This window comes from Chaetodon trifascialis, chromosome 12, assembly GCF_039877785.1.
Source record: "Chaetodon trifascialis isolate fChaTrf1 chromosome 12, fChaTrf1.hap1, whole genome shotgun sequence".
In the NCBI taxonomy this organism is placed as follows: domain Eukaryota; kingdom Metazoa; phylum Chordata; class Actinopteri; order Chaetodontiformes; family Chaetodontidae; genus Chaetodon; species Chaetodon trifascialis.
The window spans coordinates 7,640,001-7,655,387 of NC_092067.1; the positions used below are offsets into that span (position 1 = coordinate 7,640,001).

Consider the following 15,387-nt stretch of genomic DNA (forward strand, 5'->3'; position numbering starts at 1 on the left):
GACTTTGCTCGGGGAGCTTTAACAGCTAAAGAGACAGACATTTTTCTCAACAGTTGCTGTAAAATAAACCACAGCCAAAAGCAGAGTGAATACTGGACCTAATTCATCACATAAACAGAAACATAATTTTAATGCAATGATCTTGTTGCTCTGTGTCTGGTTTATCTGTAGTTTTTTGCTTGTTAAAATTGCCCAAATGCCCTGACCTCCTGTTTGCTAAACTTATAAATGAAGGATATTGTCACTTTGCCTACATATTATACATCAGTCATGTATCCAGTAATGCGACGCTGGCTGCTAACCTAAAAGACTGTCATCGCTGTGGTTTTTACTGACTGCTAATCTGAATCTTGCTTCAGAGGCTTATCAATGTGTACTGTACATTCCTGGAAAAACACTAAATAGCTCCCAGTTTTTGTAAATTCAAATGACTACATTTAAAACTAAATTCAGTATGTCAGTGTTAGATCCAAATGTATACCTGCATCTCAAAAACCATATTCGAAATCTGTCTCCAGACGCTTTCCTTTCTAATCTCTGCCTGAAATCTCGAAACAGCAGCGATGTTTAGCAGCCAGCCGACGCACGTCATCTGCCTTTGACAACAGACTGACTGATTATGTCTCATGTCGACCTGCAGCTATGGGACATGACTCCTGTGGTGTCCTGACGTCTGTGGACGACCAGCAGTCAGCAGGGAGCTCTGTTCTCCAAACTGTGATGGTTTCACGGCAGCGGTCGCACTTGGAAGAGAAAGAGAGAAGCTTATCCAACAATATCGATGTCATCTGGATAATATTTAACAGTTATTCAACAACAAGCAGCGGCTGTTGCACGTTCACAGTGAGGACACTGCAGGCCAGTGAAGCCTGGGAGCAGAGCAGGCCTTGGTTGACACAAGGTTTCAGTTGTTGGTGTTTGCTTCTGTGAAGGGTGCTGTCAGGTAGGGGATCTCTGTGTATATGTGTGAGTGTGTGGGAGGGGTTGAGGCGTTTGACTTATTTACTTAACTTCCATGCATTCCTGACGATTTCATACTGTAAACTCAAAACAGTGAGTGGAACATGTTAGTATATAATTGTCGGTACCATCAAACCCAAACTTTATATGAAGCACGTCATGCAGCCGGACCGTGACGCTCAGAAACTCAAACAGAATTGTTCATGTTTAGCGGGCTTTAGCAGATTTCTCCAGAAGACAAAGCCGTTTGATCAGTTCTATACCAGCTAACCTGCACCACCCACAGGAAGAGAAAGTAGCAGCAGGTGTGTCTCTCAGATGTAGACATGTTGACTTGGCCCTCTGTGCACAATGAGAGTGATAGCTGACACTTGGACTCACCACCAAGATTCATGTAGGCTGCTTCTTTTGTTTGACATTTGAAACTTGACCATCTGTTTGTAAAATAGCAACATCAGTGTGTTACAGTGATTACAGTCCACTCTGAGAACGCAAAACCTCTAATGTTAATCTGACAAAACAACCTCATCAACAAGTCCACTAGTATTACTGGTAGTATTACTAATAGTAATAGTATTGCTAATAGTAATAGTATTGCTAATAGTAATAGTATTACTTTTTGGGGACTTGACTTTTTTTTAAAATACATGTTTATTAAAAGAGATAAAACAAGAACATATATAACAAAACAAACAAACAAACACACATACATTTGGCTCACATATACAGTAAAATTCGAATTTATATAGGCGAGAGAGATTCAGGAGTCATCTCCCACACAAAGAAATAAATTGAGGGCACATTACCATGCATAATACATCCACATGATCAGAGAGAGGTTCTGATGCAGAGCATTCGGAACTATGATACAAACCCTCTTGCGAGAATGGTGGAAATATTCAAACCAATATATGACAGGAAGGGTTCCCATGTTTTACGAAAAACGGGGGACTTTACTGTTAAACAAGTGATTAAACTTTTGCCAGTTAGTTATGCTTAAAATTCAGCGGCTCCACAAACATCATCCTCCAAAATGATCGTATAGATGAATCAACTTCTTTCTAAAACAGTTTCAGTAAAACTGAATCTTTGTGAAGGGAGCTGTTAGCCCGTTTTAATAGAGTGGCCACTGAGTATAAGTGTTAATTATCTGTGGAAAGTCTGTAGTCGCCTGGTGGTAACAGTCTCTCAGTCCCAACAGCAGATATGTTTTAAAGGTCACGTTATCTGCACCAAATGTATTTAGCCTGCATTCCTAATAATCTGAAGTTTGCGTTTATGTTTCCCACATTTTTTATTTTACTTTTATTTTTATTTTATTTGACAAGATTTTTCATCCAAATGTAAAATATAAAACCTGCAAACAGACAAACACAACGGCAGCTGCATAAAAAACCCTGCAGTTTTAATTCATTGCCTGCAGGTGACACTAGTGTCAATACTGTAGCTGCTGCAGGCCTTGCCTGTGGACGTGGGAGCATATCTACAGTATATCTGCAGCCCTTAGGTGCTATTACTTTTCTCGCTAATGGGTGGCACAGGCTGGACTGAAACTGCATGTATGATATGGGCTGATCCTGGCTTCAGATGCTTCACATCACTCATTATGGGTTTCCATTATTTTCATAAGATGAAGAAATACTGTCTGAGTATGTCAGACTCATATCGGTAACATTTAATTGGGCATAATAGTACTTCAAACATGTGACACTGAGGAAACAATAAGCCTTTCACTTGAGTCTCTATTTAGACTTCTGTACATCATATCAGCCACTAAAGGAGAGGACTGTAGGGAAGTATTTTCAAGCTCACAGAGTACTGTTTCTAATGTACTCACAGTGGGTCAGGTGTGTGTACATGGAGGCCTCCTTACTGCATGGTATCTGAATGTCCACATAGGTTTTTCTCGTGTGTGGATGTTTGGCTGCTCGAGTGTTACAGATAAACTGGATATCAAGCAAACCTCTGAACCTCATGAAGTTGGTCTATGACGCACTGCTCTGCAGCAAAACGTTGTTCAGACGCACAGAACTTCATTTTAATTCTAGTAGAAAGTCACAATATGTCAGGCCATTTAGGCTAATTTGTGGAAATCTGTATAAACGGATCCCATAAAAATATGGAGTCTTTGATTTGATTGTCACACTCTTTCATTATCTTCATTTGGGATATATTTGTGACGCTGTCTAACTCTGTGGGGAAAAGCTTTTTCTCTCTGTTTAAAGAAAACTTAAATGGTGAGGTCTTAACAGAGGTTGTTGATTTTGTCATGATACTGAACTTACACACAGTGTTTGCCTCAATCCAGATGAAACCTGGCAGGTTTTACCATCTAAATTAACCAGACTGCTTGTTGATCCCTCTATGTTCTCTGCCGTCGACTGTTTTATGAGATTATTTATTACTATGAGTGATGTCTTAATGTTTCTGACATGTAAACGCACATATCATCAAGCTAAAGAGCGGCAGCGCGTACAGCACATACAGTACATGTATCAGGACTGAAAGGAAACTAATGAACACGGTTGCTTTGATTTTGCTCTCATCGTTACTGTTCTTTAAAGTCAATACTGTATACTGGCTTTTATGTCAATGCACTGGATTGAAAATATGTCACAAATCGCTGCTGTGAAGAGAAACTATGAATTTGTTTGTGCTCATCATGTTTGTGCTTTGATGTAATCATATGGTAACTAAGCTGAATTCTTCTAATGTTCAAACCCCTCTCAATACTTTCCAAAGATGTTTGATATTTAAATGAGAAATAAGATTATGTTAAGACTTCATCCAGCAGTAGAGAAAGGACAGACAACAGGCTTCTCAGACACCCATAAAGGTACATTTACAGCACCCGTCTACTCATGACTGTGAGCCTGTGGGTAGTATAACACTTTAAAGGACAACACCAGTGTTTTTCCCAAGGATTCAGCTCCTTAACTACTAATCATGTTTTGTTTTTGCAGGCCAGATTCAAATGCACGGTGTACAGTTCAAGGTTTTCAGGGTGTATTTTTCGAATCTGTCAAAGACACTGTTGGTTTCCGGCTATTGTTGCTCTATGCTGTGTAAAACTGTAGATGCTTGGAATAGTAGTTAAAACAAGTCCAAAAAAAGTAAAACACATGCCTATGATCACGTGAAGTGTATGTGATTTAAAAAAAAAAAAGCAAAATTGTACAAAACCACTGGTGTAGTCCTTTAAACATAAAGACCACACAGGAGATAGAAGTCTAGCAGATGAACAGTACCTAAGATTTAGTTGCAGTCAAAGTAAATGACAGGTTCTATCCATCTGAGGCCAGTGAGCAATTCTCTGTTGAAGGAAGGATAACACAACGTGTGCTTCGGTGTGTCCATTAATGTAACCATGTAGGTTTAAATAACATTAAAAAGTTCATCTATGTGACTAATTGTGTGTCTGGTTGTGGTCTTGATCAGTGATTCGTGTAGAGTTTTACACAAACAGCTTCTTATTCTTCCTTTTTCCTTGTAGACATCTGCATATCTGATCTACAGTTGTCGGCTTCCCTCATGCTCCTCTGCAAGGCTCAGCTTTTCTTTTCTTTTTTTTTTTTTAATAGGATGTTAGGCAACTCCTATTTCAAGTATTTGCCTTTTATACAGTGGAAAGGCAGAGTGTCACAGTGCTCTAAACACTACACTGTCCAGCCAGACTTTAAAACAATTTGTGTCAAAGCTGGTGCTGAGGAAAACAGAGCATTTTAATTGAAATGATAATGTTTGTTGTGATTGTTGGGTGCAGCCTCCATCAACACAGAGTGGGTAACTGAATTTATCCAGACAGCCTTTAGTGCCCAAACAAATTACACTGTTTCGTTTCTTCAGCAACTACTAAGCATTCTAGCAAATATATAAATGACTTCATTTTACTAGTGGCTTTTTCACTGAACTGTCAAACATGTTGACAAATGACCACCTCGTGTTGTTAGACCACAAAGTAACGTCAAATTCTTTTGTGTGTCCAAAATCTTAAAGGCATTCATTTAATATAAAACAGAGAAAAGCAGCAAATCCTCACGTTTGAGCAGCCGGGTCCAGCTTTGTGAAATCACTTCATCAGTTAACTGGTTGTAAATATTTTCATCCATTAATTTTTTTGCCACTTTAGTAATCAGCATTTGTCAGTGTGACCAACTGTTGGATTTTCAGTATCAGACTAAATTGTCTTCTGGATGAAAATAAATGAAAACATGACAGTGAAACCTTCATTTCCATTTTAAGCGCAAATGATTTGGCTGTTTACTGAATAATATTAAGACCCAATTTGTTATCTCTGTCAGGGCTTTCAGAGACCAAAAAAATTATTGGTACTTATTAATACAGTCCCAAAACATTATTGTGAAGGAAAATAACAAGGAAAATGTCTCAATATGGCTTCAAACACACAGCAGTGGTTGGGTTCCAGATGGACCTGAACCTGGCCTGTACCTATATATTTTAAGACCTGGCATGACGGAGCCCAGTGGCTCCTTCCAAATTTAAGATCCAAAGCTGACCTGAGGCCTTATTTAATCTCTTACAGCTCATGAGCTCACCAGGTTAATGCAGCATCTTGGCTACACTCTGTCTCCTTCCATATTCCAATGGGCATTGCATATCCAGACATGACACACATGTTCAGACAAGAAAGAAACGTCTACAGTATAAATACATTTAATTAATATAAAAGTTGCATTTTGGGTTAAATTCACATTAAAGCATCAGTGATACATTCCTCCCCGTAGACTTGATGAATACATGATTCAAAATTTCATTTAAAGGGTATTTATAATTTGGATTTTCCTTACGCTGAGTTTTGATAAACCTTGTGGATAAAAGCCTCAACAACTACACAAGATTGTTCTTTCCTAAAAACAACCTCACTACACTTTGAGAGTTTTTTTTTTATCTGTATCTGTATCTGTATCTGTGAGAAAAATGTGAAAAATCACTATTATGTAAACATTAAGCATTATTGAGGAGTGCTTGGTTATAAGTCCATTTACAGAGACATTAAGGTTTGAACTTGAGGGCAAACTCCTCCAGCACAGTCACCAGCTTCTCCTCGTCCTGTGGTGTGGACCTGGAGGAGGCCAGTGGCAGGTGGGTCGCCACTGCTTTACGGTCTGGAAGAGATTTTATGGGAATATGTGAGACAGCAGGAGGGAGGAACACTGAACCGCAAAAACGTGTTAGACTAACATTCAGGGAGCTGACTACAGAAAGCAGGATCGATTGAAATGTTAAAGTGTGACAGAAACATGAGCAACAAGGCATCATCCTCCATTACCGATTCACTCATAATAATAATAATAATAATAATAATTGTTATTTTTATTGTTATTATTATTATTATGTCACAGCCACTATCCTCCCTTTCCAAGGAGCTGTCCATTGGTGCAGTGTTTTACCCACTCAGAACCCAGCAAACAGCTGTTTATTAAATCTCAATCTAGTGTTTAATATGCTCAATGAATCTGAATCCTCTGAAATCTGACAGTTTTATGTAAGAAATTATAAACAAAACTACTGTAACTGAATACAAATATTATTATTATACTACATACATTAAATATTTTCAATGCAGGACTTTTACTTGTGATGGAGTATTTTCATACAGTGGTATTGCTAATTTCACTCAGGTAAAGGATCTGAATACTTCCTATACCACTGATATTGTGCACCCTTGATACTTAAACCTGCAGTGCAGAACATTTGTCCTCTTCTGGCAGGCTGCCTAACCCTTGGCTGTGTATGAAATCACACAGTGCCTTCGACATACTCAATCACTATGTACCGCATGCCGCCTACTAAAATGTTGCCTTCGAAGGGGGTCCATTTGAAAGACACCCTCTTGTGGTATTCACAAAGTCGGAAGTGGAAATTTTATGAAAGCTCTGAGTTTGTGTGCCGTGGGGCGTTTGCATTTTCAGAAATGGCGGAAAGCAATTTTCATTTTTCAGTGATTGGGAAGTCACTCTATTATAATTTTAGTCTAACTTTCTAAATATGTCTGAGGAATAAGTCAAATTTCTTGGATTTGATCCCTGCCTCCTGCAGTCTACATGTCGAAGCATCCTTCGGCAAGACACTAAACCCCAAATAGCTCCCAATGCTATGCCAGTGACGTGTGAATGGGTACTGCTCATGCTGTAGCGTAGTAAGACTGAATTTGATTTGTTTCTGACCCTGGAAGAAGAGTCCGCTCGGCTGCTTTACGGCGGCTGCAGACACTGCGAGCCACACCACGGTGTCGGCCCCCATGGCCTCTGTCCTCAGTTTGGACTGCATCTTAGCGTGGAATGATGCCATGGACGTCTGGACAGCTACAGAGAGACAAACAAACAAAACTGTAAATCACAGAAGCAACGTCTCCCGTCACCTGTAAGTGTTACTCAGGGGTTATGATTTGCATATTTTAGTGTCAAGTGAATACAGGATACTGCTTTATTTCTCAAGAGTGTTGTATTTAATTAAATGCCACACAAGTCAAAACTATCTACTATCTAGTGGACTAATTGGCCTTGGAACTTGAAATAAGGTTTAAATACAAGGACAAAATGTGCAATCATGTCATGTCATACAGGTATTTTTTTACTATCTTCTGACTATTTCAAAGACTAAACAATGAAATGAACATTTCCTTTTCTGCTGTTTACCTGGTGTGTCTGCCCAGCCAGGGTGCATGGAGGAGAAATGTATCTCTTTGTGTTGGGAGGCCCATCTCTCTGTCAGTATCACCTGCTGTCTCTGTCACAACAACAACACAACAACACTTCAACAAACATGGAGACGTGCCACGGTCATTCCTCTCTGGTGCTGTAAATCAGTCTCCTTTACTTTGTTCTGAGCATAGGCCATGGTGCCGTCAAACGTCCCCTTCTCAAACTGGAGGTCGTCCACGTTCATCTTCTGCGTGAGCATGCCGCCTGACGACACGGTGACCTGTGACGAGACAGTAGCAGATGTGTGTTTTTTACTTTAATAAAGCTTAAGATTTACATGGGGTTCATACAGTTCGTACATGCAGTTTTGCTGACAGCAAAAAAACATCTTCATCTTTCCAAAACGGTATTGGTACGTCACTATTTTTGACATTATTGACAGCCAACACACCACTCTTGGGTCTTCAACCTTCTTCAGTGCAGGTATCAACACCTTGGTGAGGATGTAGGTACCTAAAAAAATATGGAGGACGGTAGTTCAGCAACATTTAATCTACATGGTCTGCTATAGACAACTGCTGATGACTGAGCATCAAAACCTCAAGCACCAAATGCCCGGTCCAAGTATTTGCTTATTATTTAACCTTTTGTTTCCTGATTTAAACCATTATTTACTTAAATTCATACTGCTTAATTTAGGCAAAGTGCTTGTACACTGCTTTCGTTAAGACAACTTTTAATGAGAGGCGTCTTTATTTGTTTAACAGACAGACTTTTGTGTTTGCATTCGAATACGTCACTGGTGCAGAGTGAAATGTGTCTGTAGCACGGAGTAATGACAACTGTTAAGTGCTGAAAGTTGGCACCAAATGTCCAGTCAGATTCATAGTTTACTCTGTCTATGGGCAGATACTTCCTGATTTGAAACAGAATTTTGCAAATTGTACAGAGCTTTATTTGGCAGATGCTTCTAGCGCTCAAGTGTCTGTAGCCAACAAGGCTACGTGTACCCAGCTATGATCATTTCCGAACCTAGACAAGTGGTTTTAGTGCCTAAACCAAACCAAACTGTGACTGAACACTGAAGAAAACGTCACACAGGAATTGAAGGCCAGTCTCCTGGGTGAAGTCCTGTGTTTGACCCATTCATCCATCACAGTCTGCTCCAGATAACAGCTCCAGTGCAAACAGTCACTCCGATCTGAACATTTAAGAACTTTGGCTTCCTTTAACAAAGGTGTTGTTTCAGAATTGGTGGCTAACCTCTGGAACGAGTATTTAAAAATAACTTACCGAGTACATTTGTGGCAAAGTTCTTCTCGAAACCCTCCTCAGTTAACTCTCTCTGGTTCACCATACAGCCTGCATTGTTAATCTGGTGAGCAGATAAATGATGAACAAGTGACTCAGTTACTATACAAACCAATGTGTGTATCAAAGATGAGCCAACACACATCCCCATACCACCTACCAGCACATGCACGGTGTTGTTTTGTGAGAAGTTCTGGGCAAACTCCCACACCTGTCTCATGCTGGACATGTCAACGATGTGGACGTGAACATTCTGGGAACAAACAAGAAACAGCAGTACTGTCAAAAGCTCCTTTCATGAAGACTGAAATTGAACTTTCTGTTGAAAATAGAAGAAAAGAAAAGGAGTTTTCACTGAAAAGGCGCTATCACTGCTGGTTGCTTGTAATGCTGATGATCTGAGAATTTAAAATCATTGTACCATCACATATGTCGTCATAGGAATTCATATGTAATTTATTAAAATTGACCTGTTGCTCTTTTCACACGGCAAATCAGATCAAGAGAGAAGGACGCCTTGGTTCTCTTGTTGACTGAGATAGCCAATTATGGCCATCCTATTACTGATGAATTATTAATTATTTGGTTGACTTAAAAATAGTGAAAACAACAAATTTGAGAAGTTTTCAACAGAGAGTTTGGAACTTTTTGTTTTTTTTATGACTTTTTTCTCTCCTTCTTTAGCAAGCTAACAACAATGACGAGACTTCATACTAGACAGGAATCAACAATCTTGCAGGGTGGTACTCAGAGAGCAACCTACTGCTCACCATCAATGAAACTAAGGAGCTGATTGTTAATTTTGGAAAAAATGAGGCAAAGGCACACACCCCTGTGTACACGAGTGGAGCTCAGGTGGAGCAGGTGAGCAGTTTTAGGTTCCTGGGAATCAGCATCACAGAGAACTGTCATGAACACCACACAGCTCCACCCTGGTGAAGAAAGCTCAGAAATGACTGCGTTCCTTAAGGAAATGCAAGATGGCAAAATTCCAGTGCAAAGCTCTTGTTAACATTAACAGAGAGGCAACAGAAAGCACCTCGACTGGATGCATTTCCAACTGGCATGGGATGCAGCCCATCCTCTGCACTCCACTATAAGTAACACTTTATTCTTTATCTTGTAATACATATAAAGAAATCAATAAAATCTGCTGCCTGCTTTTGTTTGGGCTTGCTTTTACTTGAAAAGCATTTTATAAAACACAGATGTTCTGGGTTCAGTGCTTCTTTGACTCATGCAATTGCACTGTATTGATGATGATTTCTGAATCTTTACATCAAAGAATTAGAATAATGGGTGAAGCCACAGGTGTAGAAATAAAATGATCTTTCATTCTGTCACAATGAAAATAATTTCCATTTATTTCTTTGTCAGGCTCTTGTCCAAAGCTGTGTACAAATGAGTGTAAAATCAAGATTAAAAAAGGTCAAAGAAACACTTTTAAAAATTAGTGCAGCTACACTCAGTTCCATCTTCCACCTGACACAAGTGTCACAAGGTTGCAGGAGCATGAAGTAACACATAAACAAAAGAGGGATTCCTACCTCAACCTGAACTGAATTAGGCAACTCAGTCCACCACCGAGGGACTACATTTATCTCTTTGACCACAGAATGATAAACCGTGCCCCTGCAGAAGAGGCTATATTCTTTAAACAAAAACATAACAAAGACAAATGTTGGACAAGTATCCCTTGAAGCTGAAAAATAAAATGGGATTCTCCCAACTCACATGCATCAGTGTAGCACATTTGTTCACTGGGTGTTTCTGTTGCAATCAATTAAAACTTGGTCAATTACAGAAACATTAATGAACACCATCCAATGTTTGTCGGCTCTATTTACAACTGTAATCGCTCAGTGTATTCAGTCACAGTATTATTATCACAGACAGACATGTCGCAGATTTCTAACCTGATTTTTACTCTGCTCCACAATTTCATCTTTGGCTGCTTCTGCTCGCACCTTGCTTCGACAGACCATGTGAACGGTTCCTCCTGCAGACCCAAAAACAAACAGTATCAGTGGACAAGCCAGCAGTAACTGCCATCACCTGAAAGATTTGAACTATAAAAACAGGCTGTACTGATGAAGTGTCCACCAATGAATCCAAATTTAGCAGTAAACTGCAGTTAGTCTTTTACAGCCGAATGACAAAAGACGGTCAAAATGCATGGTAGGGGGTTCTTCTCCGAACTGTTTCTCATAAGCAGTGAGGAAAAAGACAAAAATCTGCAGTCAAACACTCACCTCTTTTGGCTATCTCCTGCGCTGTGGCTTTCCCTATCCCGCTGTTGGCACCTGTTATGATGAAGGACCTCCCACTCAGATTTACATCCAGGTCTGCTGGAGCAAAATGCTTCGCTGCAGCTTCATAGCCGCTCCTGTTCAATCAAAGAGCAGCACAGTGAACACAGTGCACATACAAACACTGCCTGTCAGCCATTAGCCCTTACCACCACTGTTATGTACTTATTGTGCAAATAAAGTCAAACAATGGGAACCTGGAAACTGTTAACAATTTAGTGACTAAGATGGAATTGTCTCAAAATATCAAATTATTAACTTGATCAGAAGTACATATTTCACTTTGCACAGAAATTATAGCACATTATAGGTGCCTCTCACATCAATGATACCCAGTTATTGGAGGCAACATCAGCAATAGCATCATGCTATGAGAGAGCCTGTGAATCATAATTATAAGCATCATAAATTACTTTTTCCAGCACAGCTGTTTCCTCCTCAAAACTGCTGCATTAGGGAAGATCTAGGTTTATTAAAATGGCTAAAAGAAAATGTGGCTATAGAGCGTGCTGGGACAATTAATCAACTATTTATAGACAGAAACCAAATTGATTTATTTTTTTCCCCCTTTTTCCTGATTGAGTAATTAAGTCACTGATCACTGAGCAGTAGTGTCAGACAGTGGCTGCCTCCTGCTTCTCAAAAGTGACATTTTACTGTTTTGTTTTTTGTTTTATATTTAAGTAACAACAACAACAACAACAACAGCAATAATAACACCTTGTATACTGAAAGTCTTCGGGGTCAGTCAGATAATAAAACTAGCAGTAAAAAGGCATCACTTGAGCTCTGGGAAAGAATAATGGGCTTCTGTGCTACTTGTCGACATTTTAATGAGCTACAGCGTTGTGCAACCAGCAGTAGTTAACCAGTAACGATCCAAAGACAGTCTTAAAGGTTAATACTAACCTATAGGAGGATTACGCAAACGCAACGCAAACCATAAATAATTAGCAGATTTTCACGACGTAAAAGTACAAGATCTCGGCAGAATTTGCTCTCTCCACTTACTTTGTATATTCCTGGAGACCTTTTACAAACCAAACGGCATTCCTGTAAATGGACATTTCCAACACAATTGTTCCTCCTCAGTTAGTCTGCAAACCGTGCCGTGCTGAAGGCGGTGGAGTACATATAGTTTAGTGTTTACGTTTCATAAGAACTGCTGGTGGTTATGTAGCAAGAGGGGTGGGGAGTCACGTGTATGAACACCGGAAGTGAATTTGATATAACTCTATAGCGCCCCTGATGGATGGATGTTATTACGTCAACATAGATAAATACTTATTCAGCAAGCGAGCCTTTGAATTTAAAGGGAGAAATCGCAATGTCGATATCTGACAGTCAACACAATCACCGGGAAAACACTGAATGGATAAGAAGTCAGATGAGTCAAAATTCTATGAGTTGTCAGGATGGCCGAGTGGTCTAAGGCGCCAGACTCAAGGTTAATCCTTCCTAAGAATGGGACTTCTGGTCTCCCAATGGAGGCGTGGGTTCGAATCCCACTTCTGACAAATACTTTTAGCAGTTGTTGGGAATCTTGCTTTCAATCGATTGTAGCTACAGGGACTCGTACGGTACGACAAATTCCCCATAACAGACAATAAAATAAACACAAATAAAGGCACAATTTCCCTGTCAGCAATATGTCCTCTCACTGCGTAATTACGTTTGCTTCCATTATATATGTTACAGTTTCTCATCAAAACCGAATTAGGTCTTTGCAATGTTCCAAGAAAGTTGAACAAATACATTTCATAAATGTTCAAACAAATAAAAATGTATACATATTTAAACAAACAAACAAACAAACAAACAAACAAACAAACAAACAGCAACACTTCTCAGCTGTGATAGAGCTCCGACGCTGTTACATGTTAGCAGTTTTTCCAATAGTATCATTCACTAATTATCCACAAAACTCAAAGGCGCAATTCCAAAGAAGTGCCTTACTACAGAGCATCATAACAATAGACTACATATTAGACATACATTATGTACAAAGAATTAACAAATTATCATAGTTATATACATTTTTTATTTCAGTTCTTATCTACCTTGTCCATGTGCTCCTGGTGTTTTGTTTTGTGATTCATATGTGACTTTGATGGCACCATATCTATCTATCTATCTATCTATCTATCTATCTATCTATCTATCTATCTATCTATCTATCTATCTATCTATCTATCTATCTATCTATCTATCTGTGGAAACCAACTGCACTAAGGAAGGAATAGGACCCTCTCCTGACGAGGAGAGAAGAAAAAGCTTACAGCACCTGGTATTCCCAGGCGGTCTCCCATCCAAGTACTAACCAGGCCCGACCCTGCTTAGCTTCCGAGATCGGACGAGATCGGGCGTTCTCAGGCTGGTATGGCCGTAAGCCGTTCGAACTATTGCACACAAGCTTTTTATACATGTGCCCTCTGTATGTACACTCTGGGGTGTGAGGGCTTTCTCCTTTCACTTGTCCCCAAATGTTGAGGCAGCTTTTATTCTTCACTCCAACAAATCCGATTTCTAAAGAAGGTATGTAAATCAATGGATATACTTTTCGTTGCACACACGGGACTGATGGATTAAGGTTCCATTTGAGAAATAGCAGCGACCCCTGCTGATGAAGGAGGAGAGAGGAAAAGGCTTACAGCACCTGGTATTCCCAGGCGGTCTCCCATCCAAGTACTAACCAGGCCCGACCCTGCTTAGCTTCCGAGATCAGACGAGATCGGGCGTTCTCAGGCTGGTATGGCCGTAAGCCGCTAACGTCCGTCCACACAAGCTTTTTATAGTTGCGATAATGCAACATTTTTCAAACTATATATTCAGCGATCATGTTGACTTGCTTTCCCATCTTGTCTCTTCAAAGTCTGTCTATATTCTATTTTGTATTTGTCAGTAAATCCCATTGAAAGATCAAATACAACAATGAAGTGACCTCCCTATCATTACTGCAGCCTGATTTGGGTTGTTTAGACGTCTTTTAGGACTGTGACAAGTCTGACGTTTGTGTTACATCACATGATCATTTTACTAAACTAATGACGATCTCACATTCTGTGCCACTACACTTTTACCTTACATTAGCTCATACAACATTATTAAAGCTATTTGTTTTCCTTTCAAACAACAAAAACTGTCAAAAAAAATTATCTGGGACCAGTCAAACATCCTCCTAGCCACCATCGTGAAACAGTTGTCAGGATGGCCGAGCGGTCTAAGGCGCCAGACTCAAGGTGTTAAACCTTCCTAAGAATGGGACTTCTGGTCTCCAAATGGAGGCGTGGGTTCGAATCCCACTTCTGACAATGACTTTTGACTGTACGAGTCACACACTTTAGACTGATGCTTTTGAATCAAATGCAAGACCAAAAGACCACCTTCACAGGACTTTTTCATGTTGTTGTTGTTTTCTTGACACACTGAATCGCAGTAGATGAAAACAGAATTCTGGAGAGCGAAAATGAGCAAGAGAAAAAACAAAACACCTTTATTGTCAGGGTAAAAATAAATATCTTTAAGATGACCTAAATTACGTATGAATAAGCTTTAAAAGAATATATTTAGGGGACGTGTTATAAATCACATGTAAAACACTACATATGTAAAATGGTAGCTTTTTAAGACAAGAACATTAAAACTTTATTGATCCCAAGGAGTGACATTTAGAAACTGGACACAGATAAGAAGAATGAATAAACACAAATACAAAAAAAGCAAGTATTTACAGCACAAATATTTACATACTGTAAATGAAATGTATAAAGCCAGTATCGCAGTTTTCTGTTGTTGCAGATCGAAGCGTATAGAAATACATCAGTATGTGATCTCTCTCTCTCTCTCTCTCTCTCTCTCTCTCTCTCTCTCTCTCTCTCTCTCTCTCTCTCTCTCTCTCTCTCTCTCTCTCGATAGAATGAATATGTGAATGAATGAGATAACAAAATACAAGGAACAGCGCCCTCCTGTGATCAAAGAACAGAAGAAAAAGTTTACAGCAACCTAGTATTCCCAGCCAGTCTCAATACTAACCACTCCTAATTCTGCTTACCTTCCAATATCTGACAAGATCCGGTGTGCAGTTTTGGTGCGTTCACCTAATCAAGACATACAGAATCATAGTGAATAAAACCACATTAATT

At 39.5% G+C, this 15,387-nt stretch overlaps 2 protein-coding genes and 4 non-coding genes across 6 annotated transcripts in view; 3 read left to right on the forward strand and 3 right to left on the reverse strand.

Moving 5' to 3' along the window:
• wdfy2 (WD repeat and FYVE domain containing 2) overlaps window positions 1-4,375 on the forward strand; it is a 20,737-nt gene extending 16,362 nt beyond the window's left edge. Inside the window, exon 12 of the mRNA XM_070976031.1 lies at window positions 641-4,375. Coding sequence (XP_070832132.1) covers window positions 641-670 — 30 coding nt within the window. The 3' untranslated portion in view covers window positions 671-4,375. The remainder of the gene's footprint in view (window positions 1-640) is intronic.
• A 1,236-nt stretch (window positions 4,376-5,611) lies between these two features.
• Window positions 5,612-12,451, reverse strand: dhrs12 (dehydrogenase/reductase (SDR family) member 12). Its single transcript, XM_070975765.1, has 10 exons — window positions 12,257-12,451; window positions 11,189-11,322; window positions 10,853-10,935; window positions 9,097-9,189; window positions 8,919-9,000; window positions 8,077-8,138; window positions 7,801-7,905; window positions 7,620-7,710; window positions 7,149-7,286; window positions 5,612-6,086 (listed from the first exon to the last, which is right to left on the reverse strand). The coding sequence occupies exons 1-10, from the start codon at window positions 12,310-12,312 to the stop codon at window positions 5,974-5,976; spliced, it is 957 nt and encodes a 318-aa protein (XP_070831866.1). The 5' UTR covers window positions 12,313-12,451; the 3' UTR covers window positions 5,612-5,973.
• A 203-nt stretch (window positions 12,452-12,654) lies between these two features.
• trnal-caa (transfer RNA leucine (anticodon CAA)) lies at window positions 12,655-12,762 on the forward strand. Its single transcript has 2 exons — window positions 12,655-12,692; window positions 12,717-12,762. It is a non-coding gene; the product is annotated as a tRNA-Leu (tRNA).
• Window positions 12,763-13,517: 755 nt separating this feature from the next.
• On the reverse strand, window positions 13,518-13,636 carry LOC139340811 (5S ribosomal RNA). The gene has a single exon (XR_011602968.1). It is a non-coding gene; the product is annotated as a 5S ribosomal RNA (ribosomal RNA).
• A 253-nt stretch (window positions 13,637-13,889) lies between these two features.
• Window positions 13,890-14,008, reverse strand: LOC139340802 (5S ribosomal RNA). Its single transcript, XR_011602960.1, has one exon. It is a non-coding gene; the product is annotated as a 5S ribosomal RNA (ribosomal RNA).
• Window positions 14,009-14,446: 438 nt separating this feature from the next.
• trnal-caa (transfer RNA leucine (anticodon CAA)) lies at window positions 14,447-14,556 on the forward strand. Its single transcript has 2 exons — window positions 14,447-14,484; window positions 14,511-14,556. It is a non-coding gene; the product is annotated as a tRNA-Leu (tRNA).
• The last annotated feature ends 831 nt before the right edge of the window (window positions 14,557-15,387 follow it).

Excerpts from the sequence above, each read along its gene's own strand:
- dhrs12 (XM_070975765.1), bottom strand. The coding sequence starts at position 12,312 with ATGTCCATTTACAGGAATGCCGTTTGGTTTGTAAAAGGTCTCCAGGAA. Across the intron at positions 9,001-9,096 it reads ACAACACCGTGCATGTGCTG|ATTAACAATGCAGGCTGTAT; the intron begins GTAGGTGGTATG and ends TCTGCTCACCAG. Across the intron at positions 7,906-8,076 it reads AGGTTGAAGACCCAAGAGTG|GTCACCGTGTCGTCAGGCGG; the intron begins GTGTGTTGGCTG and ends GTCTCGTCACAG.